This window comes from Capra hircus, chromosome 21, assembly GCF_001704415.2.
Source record: "Capra hircus breed San Clemente chromosome 21, ASM170441v1, whole genome shotgun sequence".
Classification (NCBI taxonomy): domain Eukaryota; kingdom Metazoa; phylum Chordata; class Mammalia; order Artiodactyla; family Bovidae; genus Capra; species Capra hircus.
Window position 1 is genome coordinate 33491660 of NC_030828.1, and position 19688 is coordinate 33511347.

The 19688-nt window shown below is 56.5% G+C and overlaps 2 protein-coding genes across 7 annotated transcripts in view; one reads left to right on the top strand and one right to left on the bottom strand.

The window, feature by feature from the left end:
- EDC3 (enhancer of mRNA decapping 3) overlaps nucleotides 1-3453 on the top strand; it is a 54736-nt gene extending 51283 nt beyond the window's left edge. For all 3 annotated transcript variants that reach the window (XM_005695141.3, XM_018066132.1, XM_018066133.1), the window contains one exon: nucleotides 1008-3453. In XM_005695141.3, the coding sequence (XP_005695198.1) occupies nucleotides 1008-1342 (335 nt within the window). In that variant the 3' untranslated portion in view covers nucleotides 1343-3453. The remainder of the gene's footprint in view (nucleotides 1-1007) is intronic.
- CLK3 (CDC like kinase 3) lies at nucleotides 3819-18085 on the bottom strand. 4 transcript variants are annotated; one of them, XM_018066134.1, is made up of 13 exons: nucleotides 17949-18073; nucleotides 13961-14112; nucleotides 13072-13288; nucleotides 11162-11258; nucleotides 10819-10885; nucleotides 8439-8555; nucleotides 7664-7830; nucleotides 6362-6456; nucleotides 6136-6265; nucleotides 5805-5887; nucleotides 5187-5266; nucleotides 4944-5034; nucleotides 3819-4310 (listed from the first exon to the last, which is right to left on the bottom strand). In XM_018066134.1, exons 2-13 carry the CDS (start codon nucleotides 14110-14112, stop codon nucleotides 4134-4136), a joined length of 1473 nt encoding a protein of 490 aa, XP_017921623.1. In that variant the 5' UTR covers nucleotides 17949-18073; the 3' UTR covers nucleotides 3819-4133. The 4 variants fall into 4 exon arrangements, with proteins under 4 accessions (XP_017921623.1, XP_017921624.1, XP_017921625.1 ...); XM_018066135.1 differs by having other exon boundaries at nucleotides 3899-4310; nucleotides 17992-18085; XM_018066136.1 differs by lacking the exon at nucleotides 11162-11258 and having other exon boundaries at nucleotides 3899-4310; nucleotides 17949-18052.

A 19688-nucleotide genomic window follows, 5' to 3' on the forward strand; every position in this document is an offset into this window, starting at 1 on the left:
GGGATCAGATGGCAAGATAGGGCCAGAACCTCAGTCTCTTACCTCGAAGGGAAGATGCCATTCCCACTCTCAAAAGCCTCAGGGCTCACAGGGACACCCCCATCCCCACCTGTGGTGGCCTGTTCTGAGACTCTAATTAAGGTATGTTAGTACTTAAGGCTGAGACCTGGGGAGGGGTTCTCATATGTGGATTCCCCCTCTTAAGAGCTGTAATATGATGCCCTTTTTCAGGCAGTTATTCTTCCTTAGCTGCCCACAAGGCTTCCTATCCCAGTTGCTCCAGGATGTTTACCCTTGAGTTTGGTCTGATTTCCGCTAGTCTCAGTTTAACCTCTTAGGCTGGTCAGGACTTACGTGCTTATTGAGCCATCTGTTCTTACACTGTGCCAGAGGCTTGGTGAGAGCAGAGAAGCCTTTTTAAACACCTGGGAGAAGTGAGAAATTCCTTCCCTGTTCTTAAGTTTGGGCTGCAAGAAGGACTCATTTCTATAATAGGGGACCAGCAAGGCCAGTGTGGGAGCAGGCCAGACTGGTATAGAGTGACCACGCTTTTGCCTATTCACACTTCTTGGGCTAGACAGCAAATGGCAGTCAGCCCAATTCTCCTGGGCCCTGGTCACATCCTCCCCCTCAAGGCTGACTTGGTAATAGAGCCCACCTTCCCAGAGCTTATAATTTACCAGGAAGTTAGATGTGCAGAGGAGGCAGGCGCCTCATGTCCTGAGAAGCTCTGCTCACCCAGCACGACAGTGCTTCAGCCTGGGAGCTCCACGAGGACAGTGGTCCATTGGGCTGACATACCCTTGGTCTCCAGCACCCAGCCCAACCAGGTCTTGGAACTCCTGGAGCCTGAGTCCCAGCCCAACCTTGAAAAGCCTGGCCTCTGCAGAGGCATTGGAGTGGTGTCTGAATAAGACACTCTTGGTTGGGGTCACCGAGGTTCTTGTCCCAGCCTGGACTGCTCTCTGCTTTATAGGGGTTACAGATGGCACTCTTTCCACCTGCAGATCTGCCCACTAGCCCTGTGGACCTGGTGATCAACTGTCTGGATTGCCCCGAGAATGCCTTCCTGCGGGATCAGCCCTGGTACAAGGCAGCTGTGGCCTGGGCCAACCAGAACCGGGCACCAGTACTCAGCATAGACCCTCCTGTGCATGAAGGTGAACAGGGCATCGATGCCAAGTGGTCGCTGGCTCTGGGCCTGCCTCTGCCTCTGGGGGAGCATGCAGGCCGTGTCTATTTGTGCGACATCGGCATTCCCCAGCAGGTCTTCCAGGAGGTGGGCATCAACTACCACTCGCCCTTCGGCTGCAAGTTTGTCATCCCACTGCACTCTGCCTAGAAGGGCTCTGGGTGGGCTGGACCTCGTAGTCCCCTTCTGCTCCTGACACTGAACTTGACAGCGAACGCCTTAAGGATGTGAAGCTTCATGGACCTTGTTGTTGAATTTTTTCTCTTTTCATTTTGTTTCTTTGAAAGAACAGATCATATTTAAAACTGACCTGTCATGTGCCCTGAGCCAGGGAAGGCTTCCCTGCTGGGGGCACGGGGTGAGTGGCAGGCTTAAGTGCACAGTGGCTCCAGGCATCTCTACACTCGGCCCCCTGCATGGTCAGGTGGGGCTTTGTTTACAGACATAGGCAGCTCACAGACCGTACATGTCAGGTTTACAGCCACTGGGCCTGGGCCGACGCCTCACGGGGTGGGGCAGCCCTGTTTGGGGGTCTGTGCTTGCTCTGGTTCAGAGCTTGTGGCTTTGTCTCCCCTGCTTCCTCCACTCAAGCGGCCCTTCCTCTGATCGTGTAGAACTGGCTGCGCTGCCGCTGTCCGCTAGAGGGCAGACTTGCATTCTCGGTTCAGTTTGAGGGCTTTGAGGCCTTCCCCGAGCCCCACCGTAAGATGATGGGGGCTTTGACCCTTTCTCCTGAGCTGATCAAGTTTTATGCTAGATTTCTTTTTTTTTTTTCCCAAGGGTCCTTCCTCCTTTCCACTCCATCACTCTGAGAGGCAGGGAAGGGGGAGCCAGGGTGGCGTCTGAATGGTATTACTGTATTGGGATTTTTTTTTTTAAACTATTTTTCTGTTGTCTTCAGCACAGGTAGTATAAGCTTATGTTACTGTAGAACCACAGTGCCCATCTTGCCAGCAGTGCCCCCCAATCCCATACTCTCTAGCTGGGGACTGAGCCTTTGCCTAGTCTGGGGCCAGACCCCTCAGGGTGCAGCTTTAATGTTCAGTATTGGGGAGGCCCCTGGGGGAGCCTGGTGCTGAACCAGAAGAGGCTCCCTGGTGCTTCTGTCCTAAGCCACCACGCCCCCTCCTCTTTGCCTGCACCCAGACCCCTACTTTCCTGCCCCCTCTGCCCTTCCCCTGAAATGGTCCTTTGCAGCTGTGGGCGCATGTCCCTCCCACCCCCCCAGCTTTTAGTGTCTGGGCCTTGAACCCTTTGATTGTCCTCTCTAGATGTATAGGCTCAGGGCCAGCACCCTGTCTCACAGATGCCAAAATGAGGCTAGTTCTGGATGAGCTAGCTGGTGGGCCTCAGCCTTAGGAACACAGTGCTGCTCAGATCCTAAGGCACTGAGCCCCTAGATATTCACAGGCCCTGGAAGTTGGCAGAACGGGAGCCATGTCCTGAAGTTCCCGAGAGGGGCCCTTGCAGAGGCTTGTGCTTTAAAGCCTTTTTCAGGGCTTCAGGCTTCCTTCTGCTCTATGCCCACCCAGTATGGTTAAGGGGTTGAGTGGAAGGGCTTGCCAAGGATCATGGATGCAGGGTAGGCAGGCCCTGGTACCCTGGGTTTCAGGATACTTATCACTTTCCTTATAGGAGCATAGCTGGGGCAGATTAGGCAGGGCAGAGAGGGCTGGTCCCTCCTTTCCTCCCAGCCTCCCTCAGATAGTCTCCAGCAGTAGAGGGAGGCCACTGACTGTGAATCCCGTGCTGTGTATCCTTCCTGAACCTCTGCTCACTCTCAGGGCCGAGAAGCTCCTGAATGAGGCCCTCTCTTTAGAGGTGGGGCCGTAGTTTGAGGAGCAATGCTGGGTTACAGGCATTTTAGTGAGCAACCACTCAACAGGCTCTGGCTGCCTGTTAATGCGGTGAGGTCTCCTCAATGGGTCCAGTGAAAAGCAAGCTAGAACCCTGGCCCAGAAGACTCTGCTTGCTCCAGTGAGTCATGGTGACCCTGTGGCTGATGGCCTTGTGTTGAGGGGCCACTGGGAGTTGGTGCCCAAGCCTCTATTTTCTCCCCAGGCGGCACTGGAGCCTCTTCCTGCACTCAGCCTGGGCCTTCCCCAGTGGTGGTAAAGATGGCATGATTCCTCCATCTTCACATCTTTTCAGAGGCATCCTACCCACAGTGCCCAGCTCCCACGGGGCCCGTCAGGTGGCCAAAACTCATGCAGCTCTTGGGGAACCAAAAACCAGCACTAAAATAAAGCTGACGACAGGAATCTTGTGTGCTGTGGTACATTGCTGTGTGGGCTGCAGTGCAGTGAGGCACTGGATCCCCAGCCCTGAGAACCTGCCTTGATCCTCACACTTGACCTCAACAAGCCAGTTATTGGGCATACACAGCCTGACGTCTCAGCCAGAGACAGGGCTGGAAGGAAAGGTAAAGCCGGTGGGCCAGTCCTGGCATGTTCTTTGGGGCTGAGTGGCACAGGGGCCAGCAGGGAAGCGGGCGCAGGACAGGCCCAGGTGCCTTTCCAGACTTGAGCAGGCCTATTGCTGCTCTCCTGGGCTCAGGGGGACACCCGAGCTGCTGGCTAGCCTTTCCGGGCCTGGCCCAGTTCACATGTAGCTCTCCACAAGTGGCACCGCTAAGAAAGACTTTATTAATAAGGTAGGGAGGGGAGAAGGCAAGGAGCCTGGAGATGGACAAACTGGTACCAGGGGTTACAAACAGTAAGAAACACTTTATTATAACTTTACAACATATAAATAGCTTGGGTCAAATCTGTGCTTTCTGGCAGCTGGGCATCAGGTCTCCTCCCCTGCAGGCTCCTGCCTTCCTTCACATTGCACTGTTCACTGCGTGGCTCTGGCCCTGGGGCCGGTGGTAGAGGTTGGAGGAAAGGGGCCGGGCAGTCCAGTCCCGCTCTCCATCTCTGGTGCAGTGGCTGCACGCCTGTCATCTGCTTGGGTTGCGGCTGGTGTGGAAGGACCGCTCCTCAGGGGTCAGACCAGCAAAGAAGGGGTGCAGCAGGGCCTCCGCCAGTGTGATGCGCTGGGCAGGGTCAAATTCTAACATCCTCCTCATCAGGTCAAACAGCTGCACGTGCTCCAGAGTGTCTTGGAGCATGTAACTCTGCTCAGGGACACAAGGTGCCTCAGTGTGATGGCGGGCTGTGGGAGGCCACAGCCAGTCCCCTTGCCTCTGGGAAGCCTTGCTGCATGGCTGAGGAGGCAGCATGCCCCCCTGGAGGACGACTACTGCCCTCCTGGACAAGGAACGGCTCTTTGCTTTTCGCGCCTATAATCATGTCTGCTCTGAACTTTGTCAGGCTACCGGGTATCTTGCTGACTTGATGCCTCTGCCCCCATGTGCAAAGTTCTGACAGGTGGGTACACGGCACCTCTGTGAAATTCACTTGTCCAAGCACCAAATGCAGTTGACAGAGGCTTCCTGGCCATGTCTAGGTCTTCCCTCACCCTCCCCTCAGTCCTGCCAGGTGAGAAAAAAGGGAATGGGAAGTAGCAGGGTCTCGGATATCTGGCTCTTCGGATGCCCCGATTACATCAGAGCCACCCTGTGGGGAAGGGGAAGAGCTAAGGGCCCCTCTAGTTCAGTTTGCAAGAAGCCTCACTGCCAGCACCTGGCAGCCTTGGGCACAGGCTCCCACAGAGCTGGAACGAGGAGGCCATTTTTAGCTGTCTGGCCTCTGCCCAGTGCCTGGGGTCTCCTTGGCATGAGTTGAGCTGAGGGAAGCCAGAAACTGACCTTCAGAGGTTTGCAGTTCTCCTTCACATACCGGCCGTCAGAACTGTTCTCATCCCAAACCAGGCCCCCCTTGTAGAAATATTTCTGCTTCCTGAAAACAAAAGACAGGAAGGGTGGAGTCTTAAAGCCAGAAAGAGCAGCAGCGCAGAGAAGAGCAGCGAAGCAAGGCAGGGGACCCTGGCCTGACCCAGCAGGAAGGTCTGGGCAACAGCTCAGCCAGGTCACTCCGAGACACATCCTTACCTTGTCCGGTGGATCATGTGTGATGGGATGGGCCCTAGGATCTTCTCCATCATCACCAGATGCTCTCGGTTCTCGTGGGTCTGTGGAAGGGTGAGGGACACAGCAAGTGGGAATCATGACAGCCTCCACCCCCTCAAGGTCCCTCGGAGAATAAGGGATAAGAAAGATGGTCAAGGTTTCTCCCTGCCCCAGGAGGTGCAAACCCACCAATGGGAGAGCAGCCGCAGCCTTTCTGATGTGGTGGCAGCCTGGGACCAGGGAGGAAGCCAGCCTCTTCCTTCAGGGTGACTTCTCGACCCTTCCAGTGTGCTGCATGAGGACTCCTTCTGGCTAGTTCCTCCCTCTCCCCAGAAAGTGCCCTGCCCCGGCCCATCTCCATGCCCTCACTCACGCTGTGCCCCTTGCCTGGAACACTCCTCCCACCCCAGTTCTCCGTCCCTGATGACTGACTGCAGGAGTCCCCTGAGTGTTCCAGCTACCCTGACTGACCTCTTCCTTCCCAAGCACCTACAACCCTCAGTAGTCTAATCTCACAGCATGCTGATGGGTGGGTGGGGGTCCCTCCCACACCAGGCCTCTGCAGCTTAGGGTTGGGGGGTGATGAGGGAGAGGCCTTACCTGGAAGAGTGTGAAGCCCCGGTAGTACTCAAAGAGAATGCAGCCGATGCTCCAGACATCGCAGGGCTGTGCCCAGCCCAGCTCTGAAAGCCAAGATGGGGTGGGCTATGAGACTCAGCTCTGTGCTCCCAGCCTAGAGGTCACAGGGCAGCTACCACGCTGTCTGGCAAGACTCCTGGCCCAAACCCAGTAGAAGTCCCTTTCTTAAGACCAAGTCAACAACCATAGAGACTCAAGACACTGGCTCCAGGTGTGGACAAGCACCACACTCCGTTTTCATAGCTTGCCAAACAGTGCCTGCTTTATTGGGCTAGGAGCTGCAGTCACTCACCAAGGATCACCTCAGGTGGACGATAGTGACGGGTGGCCACGATGGTCGTGTGATGCTCATGGTCAAAGGTAGCACTGCCGAAGTCAGCCACTCGGATGCTGGTGTTCTTCACTGACTTCTCCTCACAGCTCTGAAGGGCAGGAAAGGGGAGCCAGGTCAGAAGTCTGCACTGGTAGGTAACCGACTCCTGGAACAGGGCCTCAATCTTTACCCCACCAATAAATACCTTGTGCTCATTGTAGAGGGTTTCAAACTCAGAATTCACAAATAGGATGTTCTCTGGCTTCAAGTCTGTGTGGGTCAGTTGGTTCTCATGTAGAACTGGGGGAGCAGGAGAGGAGGGAAGCAGACACTGAAAACCTGGGCTTCCTCTCTGGCCTGCCTGCCAGCGCTAGGCCAGCTCCCTCCTCCAGAGCCAGCCTGCTGGAGCCCTCAGCCCCTAACCCCAGCAGTGGCACACTGCCTCTGCCAGGGTTTCCCTCTCAAGGGTTCTCTGTACTTATGAACTCGGAGGGTTCTAATTCTTGAGGGGGCAGGGGAGATGCCTTCCATTTAGAAAACCTCCTTCCATCTGTCTGCAGGGGACCAGGTCTCTCACCAAAGCTGCAGGATCAGTCTTGGGGTGGTTCCCTCTCCCAAGCACCTGCTACATAATTTGCAAGGCCCAAGGCAAAATGAAAATGTAGGTCTCCTTATTCAAAAGTTACTTAGAATCTAAAGATAGTAGTAGGAGAGCATTAAACCAAGCACAGGGCTCCCTATGAAACAATGAAGCCAGTCCTGCCTTTCTCCCCTCATCCCCGAGCAGGGGGACGTCTGCCTTTTCCCTCCAACCCTGTCCCACCGATGGTTGTACCCTGCCACTCATCACTTTTCCCATCTGGCACTCGACCCTCCCGACAGTGTAGCCCGTCTCTCTTTACATGGGCCCTCTCTTCACCACAGTGAGCTGCAGCACGTGCCAGGCTCTGCGCCAGTGCTGGGTGGCTCACCTGGCTTGGAACGCTCTCCCCAGTCCCGCCATCTATGCAGACCCTGCTAGTCTAGCTCTAGGTCTAGCCACCTTCTCTCCAGTGAGCCTTTCCAACCTGTTTCAACCACTACAAATCCTGCAGCACTGAGCACAGGTACCACCTTAGAGACTGACGGACAGATGGGAAATGATGGTGAGACATGGTGTCTGTGTGACAGGATCTGTGGGTGGGATCTACCAGGTCAGTCTGCGACCTCTTCATCTTATGCAGGAAGGTAGGCATGGGGATGGTACAGGGCTAATCCTAGAGCAGCTCTCTCCTCTTCCGGAGAGCCTGGGGTCAGAGGCCAGCTCCGCAGACCCCTGGAGGGGACTGCAGCCTCTCCGTCGTCACAGATTCCTACTTGAAGGCCTTTCAACCAAAGGGGCCCTAGTGTCTCGGGCCCAGCAGAACAGTCAGCAATGTGTTGGAGCACCTGATGGGAGGGCAGGGCCAGCAGGTGCCTCTGCTGCAGACAGGAGGCTCCCCCTGCTCCACCTGAGGTGGGAACTTACATCTAAGGGCGTGGCAGAGCTGGTAGGCCATGTGCCGGACATGTGGTAGAGGGTAAGGCTGGAAGTTATTCTCCTTTAGGAACTCAAAGGTGTTCTTGCCCAGGAGCTCAAAGGCGATGCACATGTGACCGTGGAAGTTGAACCAGTCAGACATCAAGACGCACAGGCTGGAGAAGGACGGATGGGGCTCAGGGTCTGTGCTGGGGGCTGGCTGCCCACCTGCTTCCTCAGGTGAAGACAGTCCCCACTCCCTCCCAGGCTGCTGGGTCACAGACAGGATGCAGATTCACAAAGAGAAAGAAAACTATGGGCACAGCCCCTGCTCTCAGAGAGAGATGGCATAACCAGGCCACTCCACAGGACAAGTGCCCTCTGCCGAGCTTCCTGAGTCTGCAGGGCTCAGCACAGTGCTTAGCGGAGGGGAACGCTCCGTGTCTGTGTGCTCCTTCGGATATCTCTGACTACATGAGCACCCTGAACAGTTTTGGGTTTATCTTGTCTAATGCCCACCACAACCCAGTGAAGCCTCTAATTCACAAATGCAGGGCAAGGAGGCCACCTCAGAACAGAGCTGGTTGCAGTGGAGCTTAGACTGAAACCCAGATGTTCCTTCCAGCAAGACTCACTCGCCGGACTCCCCTGGCTCTGGCTGTGGGAGAAGGCATGGTGCCAACCCGGCAAAAGGACACTGCTCAGTCCCAGTGGGTCTGGGCCACTGGACTGGACACACACTGACCCCTAGGAAGCTTCCCACCCATTCCCTGCCGACACTCACAACTTGTTCTCTTTGTCCTTCTCCTTGATCTTCTTGAGAACGTTGATTTCTAGCCGGGCGGCCTCCCGGTACTTGCCTACGTTGCGGATGATCTTCAGGGCAACCTGAGACTTCCCTCTGGACCGGGGAAGGAAGCAGCAGTCCTCATGAAAAGGTATGCAGCCCTTCCCCCACCCTCCACCCCAACCCAGCGACTCCTGGCAAATGCTACTTAGGACTCCAGGAACAGGGCTGCCCTGAAGACAGCAGACTCTTGATGCCCAGCCTGCCCCACACAACTCCAGACCTCTACCTGTGCAATACGAAGCTGCTGTTGACAACCGTGCCAGTCTTAGGTTTTTATGATCTCAGCTGCTGCCAGCCCCTGGGGGGAGTGGGCAGAGGAGCAGAGCCCTATCCTGCTGACCAGCACCAGCCCTAGAGCTTGCTCAGTTACCTGACCTGGAGTCCAATCAGTCCTGACCCTGGCTAGGCCACCCACTCAGAACCCTCTGCTGCACCTGCTGACTTTCCTGAACACATCACCAACTCTACACAAACTGCTCCTCCTGGGCTTCCAGGAGGGAGTGAGAGCCTGGCAGGAGGGAAAGGTGCCAGCAGAGGCTCTTCCCCTCACTGAACCCCAGGACCGATCCCTCAGCGAACCTCTTGGCCCCACCTGCCTCAATACCAGCCATGCCATTTGTCAGAGACCCCTAAGTGCCAGGAACCCTTATTCAGTGTCCAATGAGGATTTTAATAACTCCTGCTCCACACCTCCCACCTTACCCCCAGAACTACCCCTGTATGCCACGAGCAGGTGCCCAGCAGAGAATGACTGGGGCGGTTAGGCTACCAGGCGCAACACTCTCAGGAAGGGAGAGCCAGTGCTCAGATGCCCAGTGGGAAACTAGAGTGATAAGCCCTGGCCCACAAGGGTGTGGCCTAAGGCCTCTGGGAACCTGGCCTTGGTGCCAGAAAGGTTCACAGGTCGAAGGGCAGAGGCATCTTCTAGAACACCGTGCATTTTTCTCATCTCATTTTTCCAGATTTTCAGGATAGGAAAGGACCTCAGAGAAAAAGCCGTAACTCCAGACTCCTGGAACAGCATCCCTTAATAGCATTCCGACCCTTGAAACGAGCTCATCACTTCCACACAGCTACTGCCAGAGCTGGGCGGCCCTTCCTTATGTGGAACTGAATTCTGCCTTCTCACAACAAACCCACTGGCCAACTCCCTCTGGACTCGCTGAAGGTTCCCTGAACTCTGGGCCTGCCCTTTAGTGACTTCAAAGGCTCGCTTCCCATCTAGCTGCTCAGAGTGACGGCACAGAGAGCCCCAGGCGGCACAGCTCTCAGATCGGCCACCTCTACCACTGTATACTCTGCATGTCCCTACGCCCACTGGCCCCAGCCCTAACTTCTTGGGCCACAAGGGGTCTGAAGGGTGTTTAAATGGGAACTGGGTGCCCAGGGAGGCTTCGTTGGTAATAATCACCACCTTAAATTGGGGTCACATGGCGGGCTGAATTGCTAGGTTTAACTGTCCTTTCCAGGCACCCCTCAACATGGAAGCGCCAAGTACAGCAGTACCCAGCTCCTCCATTCGAGAGCTGGGGGATACAGGCGGACCCTGAGCATATTTCTTCATCCCTAAAATCATACAAGAGTCACGTACAGGCAACACGTGGCTCAAATGAGACAGCAAGGACACAAGCACTTTCTGGCCAAAGTGCCACAGCAAAGAGAGGCCATTTAAGGCTCAAAGGCAGTGGGTTCGCAGGCGGCAGCCTCCCAGCCTAAGGGAGAGGAGGCAAGGGTTCTGGTCTCAAGGAATGGCAAGGGACAAAAAAATTTTTCACTCTTCAGTCTATAAGGGGGCAAGGGACCCCCAGCAGGATCCCAACACACACAGGTGTACCCCTGCTCTACCCGAGCACACTCTAGCCACGCTGTCGAAGGCAGCAGCCCACTTGGTGAGAAAGCCCAGGGTCTTGCTCCTCTCAATGGGGGCCTGCATGGCCTCTCAGGCAGACCTCCAGACAGTGGAGGCTCATGCTTGAGTTGGACTCAGCAGTATGCCCAAACCCCTGCCAGGCCCCTAAAAAGAGCTCACAGGAAGCAGATCCAGACCATGGAGGGGCCAGGGTCTTGCCCTGTTCTGATCTCCACCACAGCCCTGAGGAAGTGGGGAAACTGGAACAGCACCATTCAGTGACCAACAGTTCTTAGGGAGAGATGCCACACGCCCAGGAATCCCAGGAATTTCTCCCTATTTTAGGGGATCAGCAAAAACTCAACATGCACAGGAGTTTGGTGCTACTCTTCAGAGAGAAAAAGGTTAAGCTCTGCCACCACCTTCAAGAACCTCAGGCCAGCTCTTCCCAGGAAGAGAGCTTACCTGGCATGGTCCAAGCACTCCACCACCTTGCCAAAGGTGCCTTCACCCAGGTTCCCCACGATCTCATCTAGGAGAGAAAAGAAACAGGGCATGAGAGCCTGGAGGACGGAGGGCTGGCAGCTCCTGTAAGTTCACAGCATTCAAATTCTCAAAAACATAAAAGGTTTCTTTCTCACTGCTACACTCTTAAAAACAGAAGTTGCTAGAGTCTGTGTCATTCAGGCAATTACTGGTGGCCCCTCTAAGGCACCACGCGCAATAGCGGCCCCTCGGGCAGGAGAGGTCTCGTCTAACAAGGGGGATAGAAAGTAGAGAGGTAAAGTTTTACGAAAGGTGGCTGTACATCGCTCTTGGAGCCAATCGCCGATCCGGCACACCAGGTGGCCCTCCTTGTCATCTTCCACACTCCGGCTGCTGCGCTTACTGCTCTGTTGGCTTCTCTGCATGCACCGCCCCCCGAAACGCCATCCGACCAATCGCATGGTAGGCGGTTCCGATTGACAGATTGAGGTGTCAGTCAAAGGCAGAGGTGGAGACGGTGAGGAGCCGGTGGGTTGGTTGATTGGATTTTCCAGATCCCAGCATTTCATAAGGCACACAGCATATATAACGATAGGGATATTGCAAGGGACACGTCAAGACACAAACTGACTTCAAAAACAGAAAAGTAAAAACAGCTACAGGTATGTAAAGAAAACTCGGACATTATCTAAAAGAAAGGCGCCGCAAATGCTCAGAAAGACGCCCAGCCTCTGCTGCTAAGGGGCCGGGCCATGTGGAGAGTCGCAGGCCTGACTCCCTCCTCCACTGAGTCTCCCCCTCCCGGCCCTCCCGTGTTGGCTTCAGCCAGGGTGAAGACGCAGTGAGAAGGGTGCAAGAAGACGGCGGGCCGAGCCTTGGTCAGATCATCCAGAACGGTCAGAGGCCACTCTGGTTCAGCTGCAGAATGCCCAGTCTGTCTGCCCACGCGATCCTGCACACGCCCGACAGCTGCCACCTGCCCCTAGACAGCATCTGTGGCCAGACTCAGCATCACCAGCAGAACCAGCCTTCCGTCGGCAGCCCTTGCACCACCAGCCTCGAGCAGAGAAGGAGCGCTGGATCCTCTGGGCCGGCCTACTCTCCAAGGCCTACCACCACAACGGCCCACACAGGCCCCAAGCCAGCTCCTGCCCTGGCCTTGGCACCGAGGCGACTCACAGGCCAGACCCAACTTGAGCCTCATGACAACAAAGGGCACCAAAAAGAGAAGAAGCAGAGCCACACACCTGTGGCAGTGTGCAGAGAGGGCACCAGGCCATGCCGTGTGCCCAGTCAACCCTCAACCCACGGCCACTCAGAGAAGTCACGGGAAAGCTCGGCAGAGAGACACCTGGCCCCCTCCACTGCGGCACCACCACTCCTTGGGGCCTCGAGGCCGGGAGCCAGGGAGCCAAGGCAGAGGGCTGGGAAGGGAAGACAAGACGGCATATACCCTCCAAGACACAAACTGGCCTTCCTTCCCAGAGAGCTGAGCGCAGAGCAGGTTCCTGGTCTCAGCAGAGATCTGTACAACACTCCGCAAGAAGAATGCTTCCAGGCCCTGCTCTGGGCGTGTGACCTGCAACTGGACACGGCCTGGAGCTGGGGCCTTTCTGCCCCGCCCCACAGGCAGCTCATCCCCCTCGCGTTGACTGCCCCTCACATGAAGAGGCTAGACTGAAGAGGGCAAGCCTGAAGGTCAGAGGGCAGGTCCCAGTCCAAGCTCACTGACGGACGGACCCAGCCCTCCACCCATGGGCACTCCAGCCTCCAGGCCTCTGGTGAGGGGTGTGGAGAGGAGACTGCAGAGGTGGATGCAGTCCACGCCAGTTAGAGCACTCAGCTGTGTGGCGGGGCAATATCTGGGTGGGAAGGACCAGGTCAAACAGCTCCAGACCACATACCAGCAACCCTATTAAGGATCCTGAAGAAGTGACCCTGGCCACTTACACACGTGGCCTGTGCCTGGAGCAGTGTGGAGACAGGGAGGCCAGAGGCCAGCCAGCGCCGGAACCAGAACCCCTAAGTTGCCATTGCCAGTGGGCCAGAAGACAGAGGAGCTGGGCCCCTGCTCAGCCCTGCAACTGGACCAGACAACACATACACACACACACACACACCAAACGCGCGTGCATACGGCTGGCAGTACTCACCCAGACCAGCCACCTGAGAGAAGGCTAGAAAGAGACGAGGCCTTCAAGCCCCAGCCAGCACACTCTGGCCACCACTCACCGAGGAGGCGCTGCTACAAGACCTGGTGCGGCGTTTGTGGCAGTGGTGGGCATGCTTGCGGGTCCGGTACGGCTCCCTCTCCCGTGATCGCCGGCGATGATGGCAACGTGAAGATCCATAGTAGTCCTCTCCAAAGGATGGGCTCCGGTCTTCACACCGGTATGTGTCGCTGTCACGGTGCTCCCGGTATCTCCTCTGGTAGGGCAAGCGGTCATGGCTGCCAAGAGTCACTGGTCAGAATTTCCTCCCCCCACGCAGGCTCCTGCTGCCAGGCAAAACTTGTGGTGGGGTGCTTGCAAAGGGCTCACAAGGGTCGTCTTTTGGAGCAGAGGCATCTGGACTATGGGAGGTGGGGAGGGGGAGCACATGTATGTGAACTCCAGTCTCCAGACCTGGGGCTCCTGAAGGCATCCTTCCAGGGCAGCAAGAGGCAGAGCATGGGGAGGGGGGGGCCAGGTAGTGTGGCAGAGGGCCTCTGAGGGCTCCCCTAATCACAGAGCTCTCGGTGGCCTGCTAAGACTAAGTTTGGCCTAGGGGTGGAGATAAGACCAGAGACCAACCTCTGGAAAGGGCTGAGATTATGTTCCTAACCCACACTGAGGAAGGCTCAGAGGTTAGGAGGGGAGATGCTGGCCTACAAAACGGGGGAACACGTTAGGAGAAGGAAGACTCAAAGACAGACAAAGAAGGGGTGGCAGGATGGCGGTGAACGAAGACCAGGGGATGCAGCTGAGATCAGAGGAGGAGACGGGAGAGGGCAGGGTGGTGACCCAGGTGCAGCCAGGCAGAGGCGCAGCCGCCTGAAGAGGCCCAGGGGTCACAAGCCTTCAGACCATCTCCCCAGCCCAAGGGGGAAGGGGTCCTCCCTTCCCACCTAACTCCCTCTCACCTTCTAGACCGAGATCTCCGCGGCGGCGGCTCCCTTCGAGACGGGTATCGCAATCTCCCTTCGTGTTCCCGACTGTAAGACCGCCTCCTCTTCCATCGGTAGCTCAGGTATGGGTCTGGCTCAGGGGAGCGGTATCGCTTACAGTGATGCATCTGGGCCACGGAAACAGAAAGCCCTGCTGAACATGCAGCCAGCCACTGGGCTGCCTAGGCACTCCTGAAGAGGCCCATTGTTCTGTTTGGGGGCAGCCCCTCCCAGGGGTTTATGAAGTGATGAAGAACTCTGAGGTCACACTGGTCAAACAGCAGACAATGGGTAACACCCTTCTCTACTGGTGAACAAACAAACAGCTGCCTCCCCAGCACAGCTTTGGCCTAGTGGCCTGAGCACTCAGGGAACCAGGTGAGCCAGGACCGGTGTTGAGGCCGAATGCAGGAAGGGGCTGGTGAGCACCACCACAGAAGACCCCCGGGAAGAAAGGGAGCCTCTCATGCTCAGCTCCCTCCTGCTTGTCTGTAGGGTCCTAGGAAGAGCCTGTTCTGTTGAGCCAGAGGTCAGAGTCAAAAGGCTGCTGGCAGGGAGCCAACACGTAGGAGCAAGGGGTGAAAGACCTCGAGTTTGAGAAGCCAAGTTGCCTGGTTGAGCCCCTGAACTGTACCCCACTCAAGGGAGTAAGGACTACAAATCAGTGTGAGGAGCCACAGGCAGAAATGAGCAGGCTAGTCCTCGGACAAAGAGGGGCCCCAAAACATTCCCGAGCCCACCTGAGGGTCTGGTCAAGCAGACATGGGGGTCTATCCAGCCCTTGTTGGTCTAAATTCAGTCTCAGAATCAGCAAAGATGCCAGGTGTCTTCAGAGCAACCAAGTTAGTTGCCTGAGGCCTATTTCGCACCCTTACACCACCTGCCAGTGGTGCCATGCCCAGGCAGTGCCTCACCCCCAACAGGACCATTACTGTTCCCTCTTCTAAATCCCCTGCTCCAGTACCCTCTTCTGTGCCCATCTCAGGAGGAGCCAGAAGGCTGTCTGTCTGACAGGCTCTATGTTCACAGAGGCAGGCCAAAAGGGCCCCACCCCATTACTCCTAGTTCAGTGGGAATTTACATTCACCACAGGAAATTGCCAGGTTGGTTCAGCCATGTGCTATGTGAGGCCAGCTCCCCGTTCCACCCATACCCCAAAACATGACACTGCCTCCTTGGGAGGGCTCGGTCAGAGACTGCAGCCAGCCTCCCTCCCAATCCTGCACTTGGCCATAGTCAACCAATGGTGGTCAGTCCTGGGCTTGCCTGATGAAGCACATTTTTGGAAAATCCATTGAGGCTGCCCCATCTCATGAGAAGGGTCTGTCTGGAGGAGAAAAGGATGGGACAGCTCTCCTTGAATGAGCAGGTCACCAAAGCATATCTGATAAACACCTGGGAGCTTTCCTGGGATCCCAAGAAAGTCACTGCCCTCAGTCTCCTGGCTAGCAGCTGTCTTCTGCCCTCCACCTGAAAGTCTAGGCCCCAGCAACCCTTGAATACTGGAGTGGTTGCCATGCCCTTCTCCAGGTGATCTTCTAGACCCAGGGATGGAACCTGCATCTCTTAAATCTCCTGCATTGGCAGGCGGGTTCTTTACCACTAGCGCCACCTAAGGACATTTTAAAAGTCCCTTCCAAAGAACCATAGGGGAGAGAGCTCTGGGTAGAAAACCCTGAACAAAATCCCAGTGCTGCTGCTTACTGGTCTCTTAACCTTTTACAAATCACTCAAAACCCTAAATATTCTGTAACAGCTCAAGAGCTCAGACTGCAGCTCTGTTTTGGTTATCAGCAGATTAATGTTTCACTGTTTCCCTGCCATTATGGCTGGGTCAGGTCCCCAAGCAATGGAATGAAGGCAGTATCTCACATCTCACTAAGTGACACGGAAGATGCTCCAGTGATCAGAACAAAGGCACTGCCCATCCTCACTGAGCAAAGCATCAGACCTGGAAGACCTGGTCTAGTTCACAACAGGCCAAAGACTCCCTCCTGGGACCTACAAGATTCATGTACAGACACGGTCACATTAATGGAAACAGCATAGCTTCAAAGTCAGAGAGAAGTCAATCTGAATCCTGGCACTGCCATTTCCAGCTTGTGCCTTTAGGCAAGTTATTAAACCACTGCAACCTTCAGCTTCCTCTTGCAACACGGGGATAGCTCTGTGAGGATTAAATTATGCCACCCTGTAAGTAACATGCCTAGTACATGCCTTAAGGTCAAATGCCTACCACAGGTCTGGGCCCACAAGATGTACTGAAGGCAGCTTTTCACTAACAACATTAAAAAGGTTCCAGGTAACTCTGTGTTAAATGCCTTAAGAGCACTGCATGTGCGCATGCTAAGTCAATTCAGTCATGTCTGACTCTGTGACCCTATGGACTGTAGCCTGCCAGGCTGCTCTGTCCATGGGATTCTCCAGGCAAGAATACTGGAGTGGTTGCCATGCCCTTCTCCAGGTGATCTTCTCCACCCAGGGATGGAACCTGCATCTCTTACATCTCCTGCATTGGCAGGCGGGTTCTTTACCACTAGCGCCACCTAAGGACATTTTAAAAGTCCCTTCCAAGGAACCATAGGGGAGAGAGCTCTGGGTAGAAAACCCTGAACAAAATCCCAGTGCTGCTGCTTACTGGTCTCTTAACCTTTTACAAGTCACTCTGGGCCTTGGTTACCGTATCTGGAAAAAGGAGATAACACGACCTCCCAGCCAAGTTGGCAAAGGAGAGGACAAGTATAAGAGCTATATAAAACACCACACACAAGGCAATCATAGAGAATATAACTTCCTTTAACACATTCTAGGCAGCTGAAATATTGGAAATACCAGATGCTCATTATTTCCAGCTAGGGCTCTAAGGCCCACTTCTCGTCAATTATCTCTAATTCTTAGACCTCTGCAAACAGGTTGTTAAAAGAAGGTAAGGGCCACAATTATGCTCTGGAAGGCTCTGCTCTGCACAATGAAGAAAAAGGTAATGCGAAGAAAACCAGGCAGAGGATGCCAGCTTTTTTCTGAGCACAAGCTTACATCTCATTTGCTGCTCCTGGCCAGAGAACTGGGCTGACAAGAAGAGCAGCCAGCCAGGTCAGCGGCTGCCCGCCCGGATCCCTGCCACCCCAGCGCCCCACGGTTATTTTTGGCTGACGCTGCCCCACCACTGCAACCTCAAACCTGCCACCTTGCAAGCCGCCACCACCGGGTGAAACGCTCCTCCTTTTCAAGGGCATGGAGGAGGGAAGCTGGAAGGCTGCCAACTCCGCTTCGACGGAGCCCTCGCTCGGGCGATTCCCACCCCAGCCCTACGCCAGGACACCCGCACCCGGAACTAAAGCACAGAGACTCCCGGAGCGAGGAGCAGCCCGGGCATTTGTACTGTCAGCTGGGCCTGGCCCCTCCTCAGGGCTGGAGCGGATCCATCATCACAACAAAACAAGCAGGGGGCCTGCGGCCCTCGCTCGCGTCCCTTCCTGTCGCTCGGGTCCCAGAGATCTCAGAGCCCCGTCCCCCGTAACCGCCGCCAGTGGATGCGAGGGGAGACCTGGGGTGGGCGGGTGGGGGGTGGGGGGAGGCAGGCCAGCTTGGGCTGGAATCAAACTCCAAGCCGCGCGGGGAAGGTGTCTGCGAACTAAGCCTCGAGCCAGGGGGAGGGGAGGGTCTGAAAGCCCCTCCAGGGTATTCCAGGTAGGGCCCCGACCCCATTCCGCGGGCAGGCTACAGGGCCAAAACTGAATGGATCTCTGCAGGGGCCTCAGGCCTCTCACGCTCGGACGCCGACTCGCGGGAGCGAGCGGTCGGGGTCTGTGGTAATCGCCCTCTGGGGAAGAAGCGGCGGGTCAGGGGTGAGAGGTCGGGGCCGCGGCCTGAGGAGGGCCGAGAAGAAAACGAAAGGGAGTAGCCCGAGACCGAACCGAGAGCCCCGGGACCCACCCCTAGCGCGCCCTCCCCGCCGACTCACCGCCCTCCACTGCTCCCGTCGCGGGCCCGGGCCCCACACTCACGGTCTCCCAGGCTCAAGCTGCTGCTAGGCCCCACTCCCCGCTCCGAGCGCCTCTTCCGCTTCCGGCTCCGGCCTCCGCCCGTGGCAGCCCCGCCCCTCCCGTGACGCAGCCGTCCTCAGCCCGGGCTAGACCTGGCTCAGCCCCGAGGCCGCTCTAACCCCCGACTCGAAGGCTCTGGAGGACCTGTCTTCTCTGTACGGCTCGGTGGAGCAGCGGCAGAACCTGGTTCCTCTAGGGTCAAGGGGAAGTCCTTGACCGCGGCCCGCCCTCCCACCGTGTCGCGTCGCACGTAGGCCCTAAAGACGCTACGGGGGCCCAGCCCGTGGCGGACGGCTCCGAGAGCCCAAAGCTGGAGCCCCAACCCCGCCTGTGCCTGTCTGTCCCTTCCTGCGCGCCGGGAGGAGGGCATTGTTTCGCTGTCGCCTTCGTGAAAACCAGGCGGGGCTTGAGCGCAACGCCTGGCTCCGGGGCCCAGGAGGGCGCTAAAGATCACGGAGACTCGAGCAGACGGTCCCAACTACCGGTTATGTGGAAGAAGCAAATGAGCTTATTCTTTGTGCAGGTTTTTTATTTTTTTTAAGCCGTGGCGGCACACCCAAGCCTCAGTGTAGGTGCACAGCAGTTTGAGCCGATATCGGACAGTCTTGTACGCGGGGTCTGTGATGATAGGACGGGGTCTGGAAGAAAGGGGATGGTGGTGTGTGTGTCTTTTTCCTAGAGCATCCTTGGAGGATGGCAGTAAGTGGACCAGCATTGTTTCTCAGTTCATAAGCCCCCACCAAAGAAATGCCCTGCGCTCCGCCGCGGCCAGACTGGGCTGCAATTTCGCCCCGAGTCTCTCGCTGAACCTCTCCACCGCGGCTCACCAAAGCCCCGCCCACCTACAGTTCCGCTCTCGGCCAGGGCCGGTTAACCAGGCCCTGTTTTCCAGATGACAAAAGTGAGGTTTGGTCTTTTAGGTTTGCGCTCCCCGCCCCCGGGCTCTCGCTGGCGTCGCTAAGCGAAGCGGCCTCTAATTGTCCCCGCGCCACGCCAGGACACAGCATCTCTGCAGACCCCGCCCCTCCCCGGCAGACCACACCGCGGAAGCCGGGTACCCGCCAGCCCTCTCCCTGGCCCAGTCCTGGTCCCGCCCCAATGAGAGCTGGGCACGCCCGTGACGCGAGGCTTAGCCTCCCCGCCAACCAAGCTCGGCAGGAGCGGAGCCGCCCCCTCGGAGTAAGGAGCTCTCCAGTGTCTAACCTTTGGCTCTTCTTTAAACTGGCGTCTGACGGCGTGGCTCGAGCGAGTGCTTAGTACCCCCAAAATCTCCACTAGTTCCACCATCCCTACTGGAAGTAAACAACCGAAGTTAAATAAAAACGGGGTGCTTGCTATACTACTGCAGCCTGAAACCGGCTCCGGGTCCCCCTCCAACCAAATGCACCCAACTCCCCAGTATAAAAATTCAGGAACCGCTTCTAGTGTGCAGTTGGTGCCCGAGAGCCTGGAAGCCTGCGCCCCTAGATCCTGGGCCTTTAGGAGTCCGAATTGCCATTCTTGCGTGGGCCTCGAAGCTTGGCCCATGGCCTGTGGCCACAACAGCCAGGTTTCATCTAAGGGTTTCATCCACTCAGTCGCGGTGGGAGGACTCTGATATCTCCTCCCACCTCTTTGTGCTGCCCGCAGATCCTGTGGCTCCTGGAAGCCGGGATCAC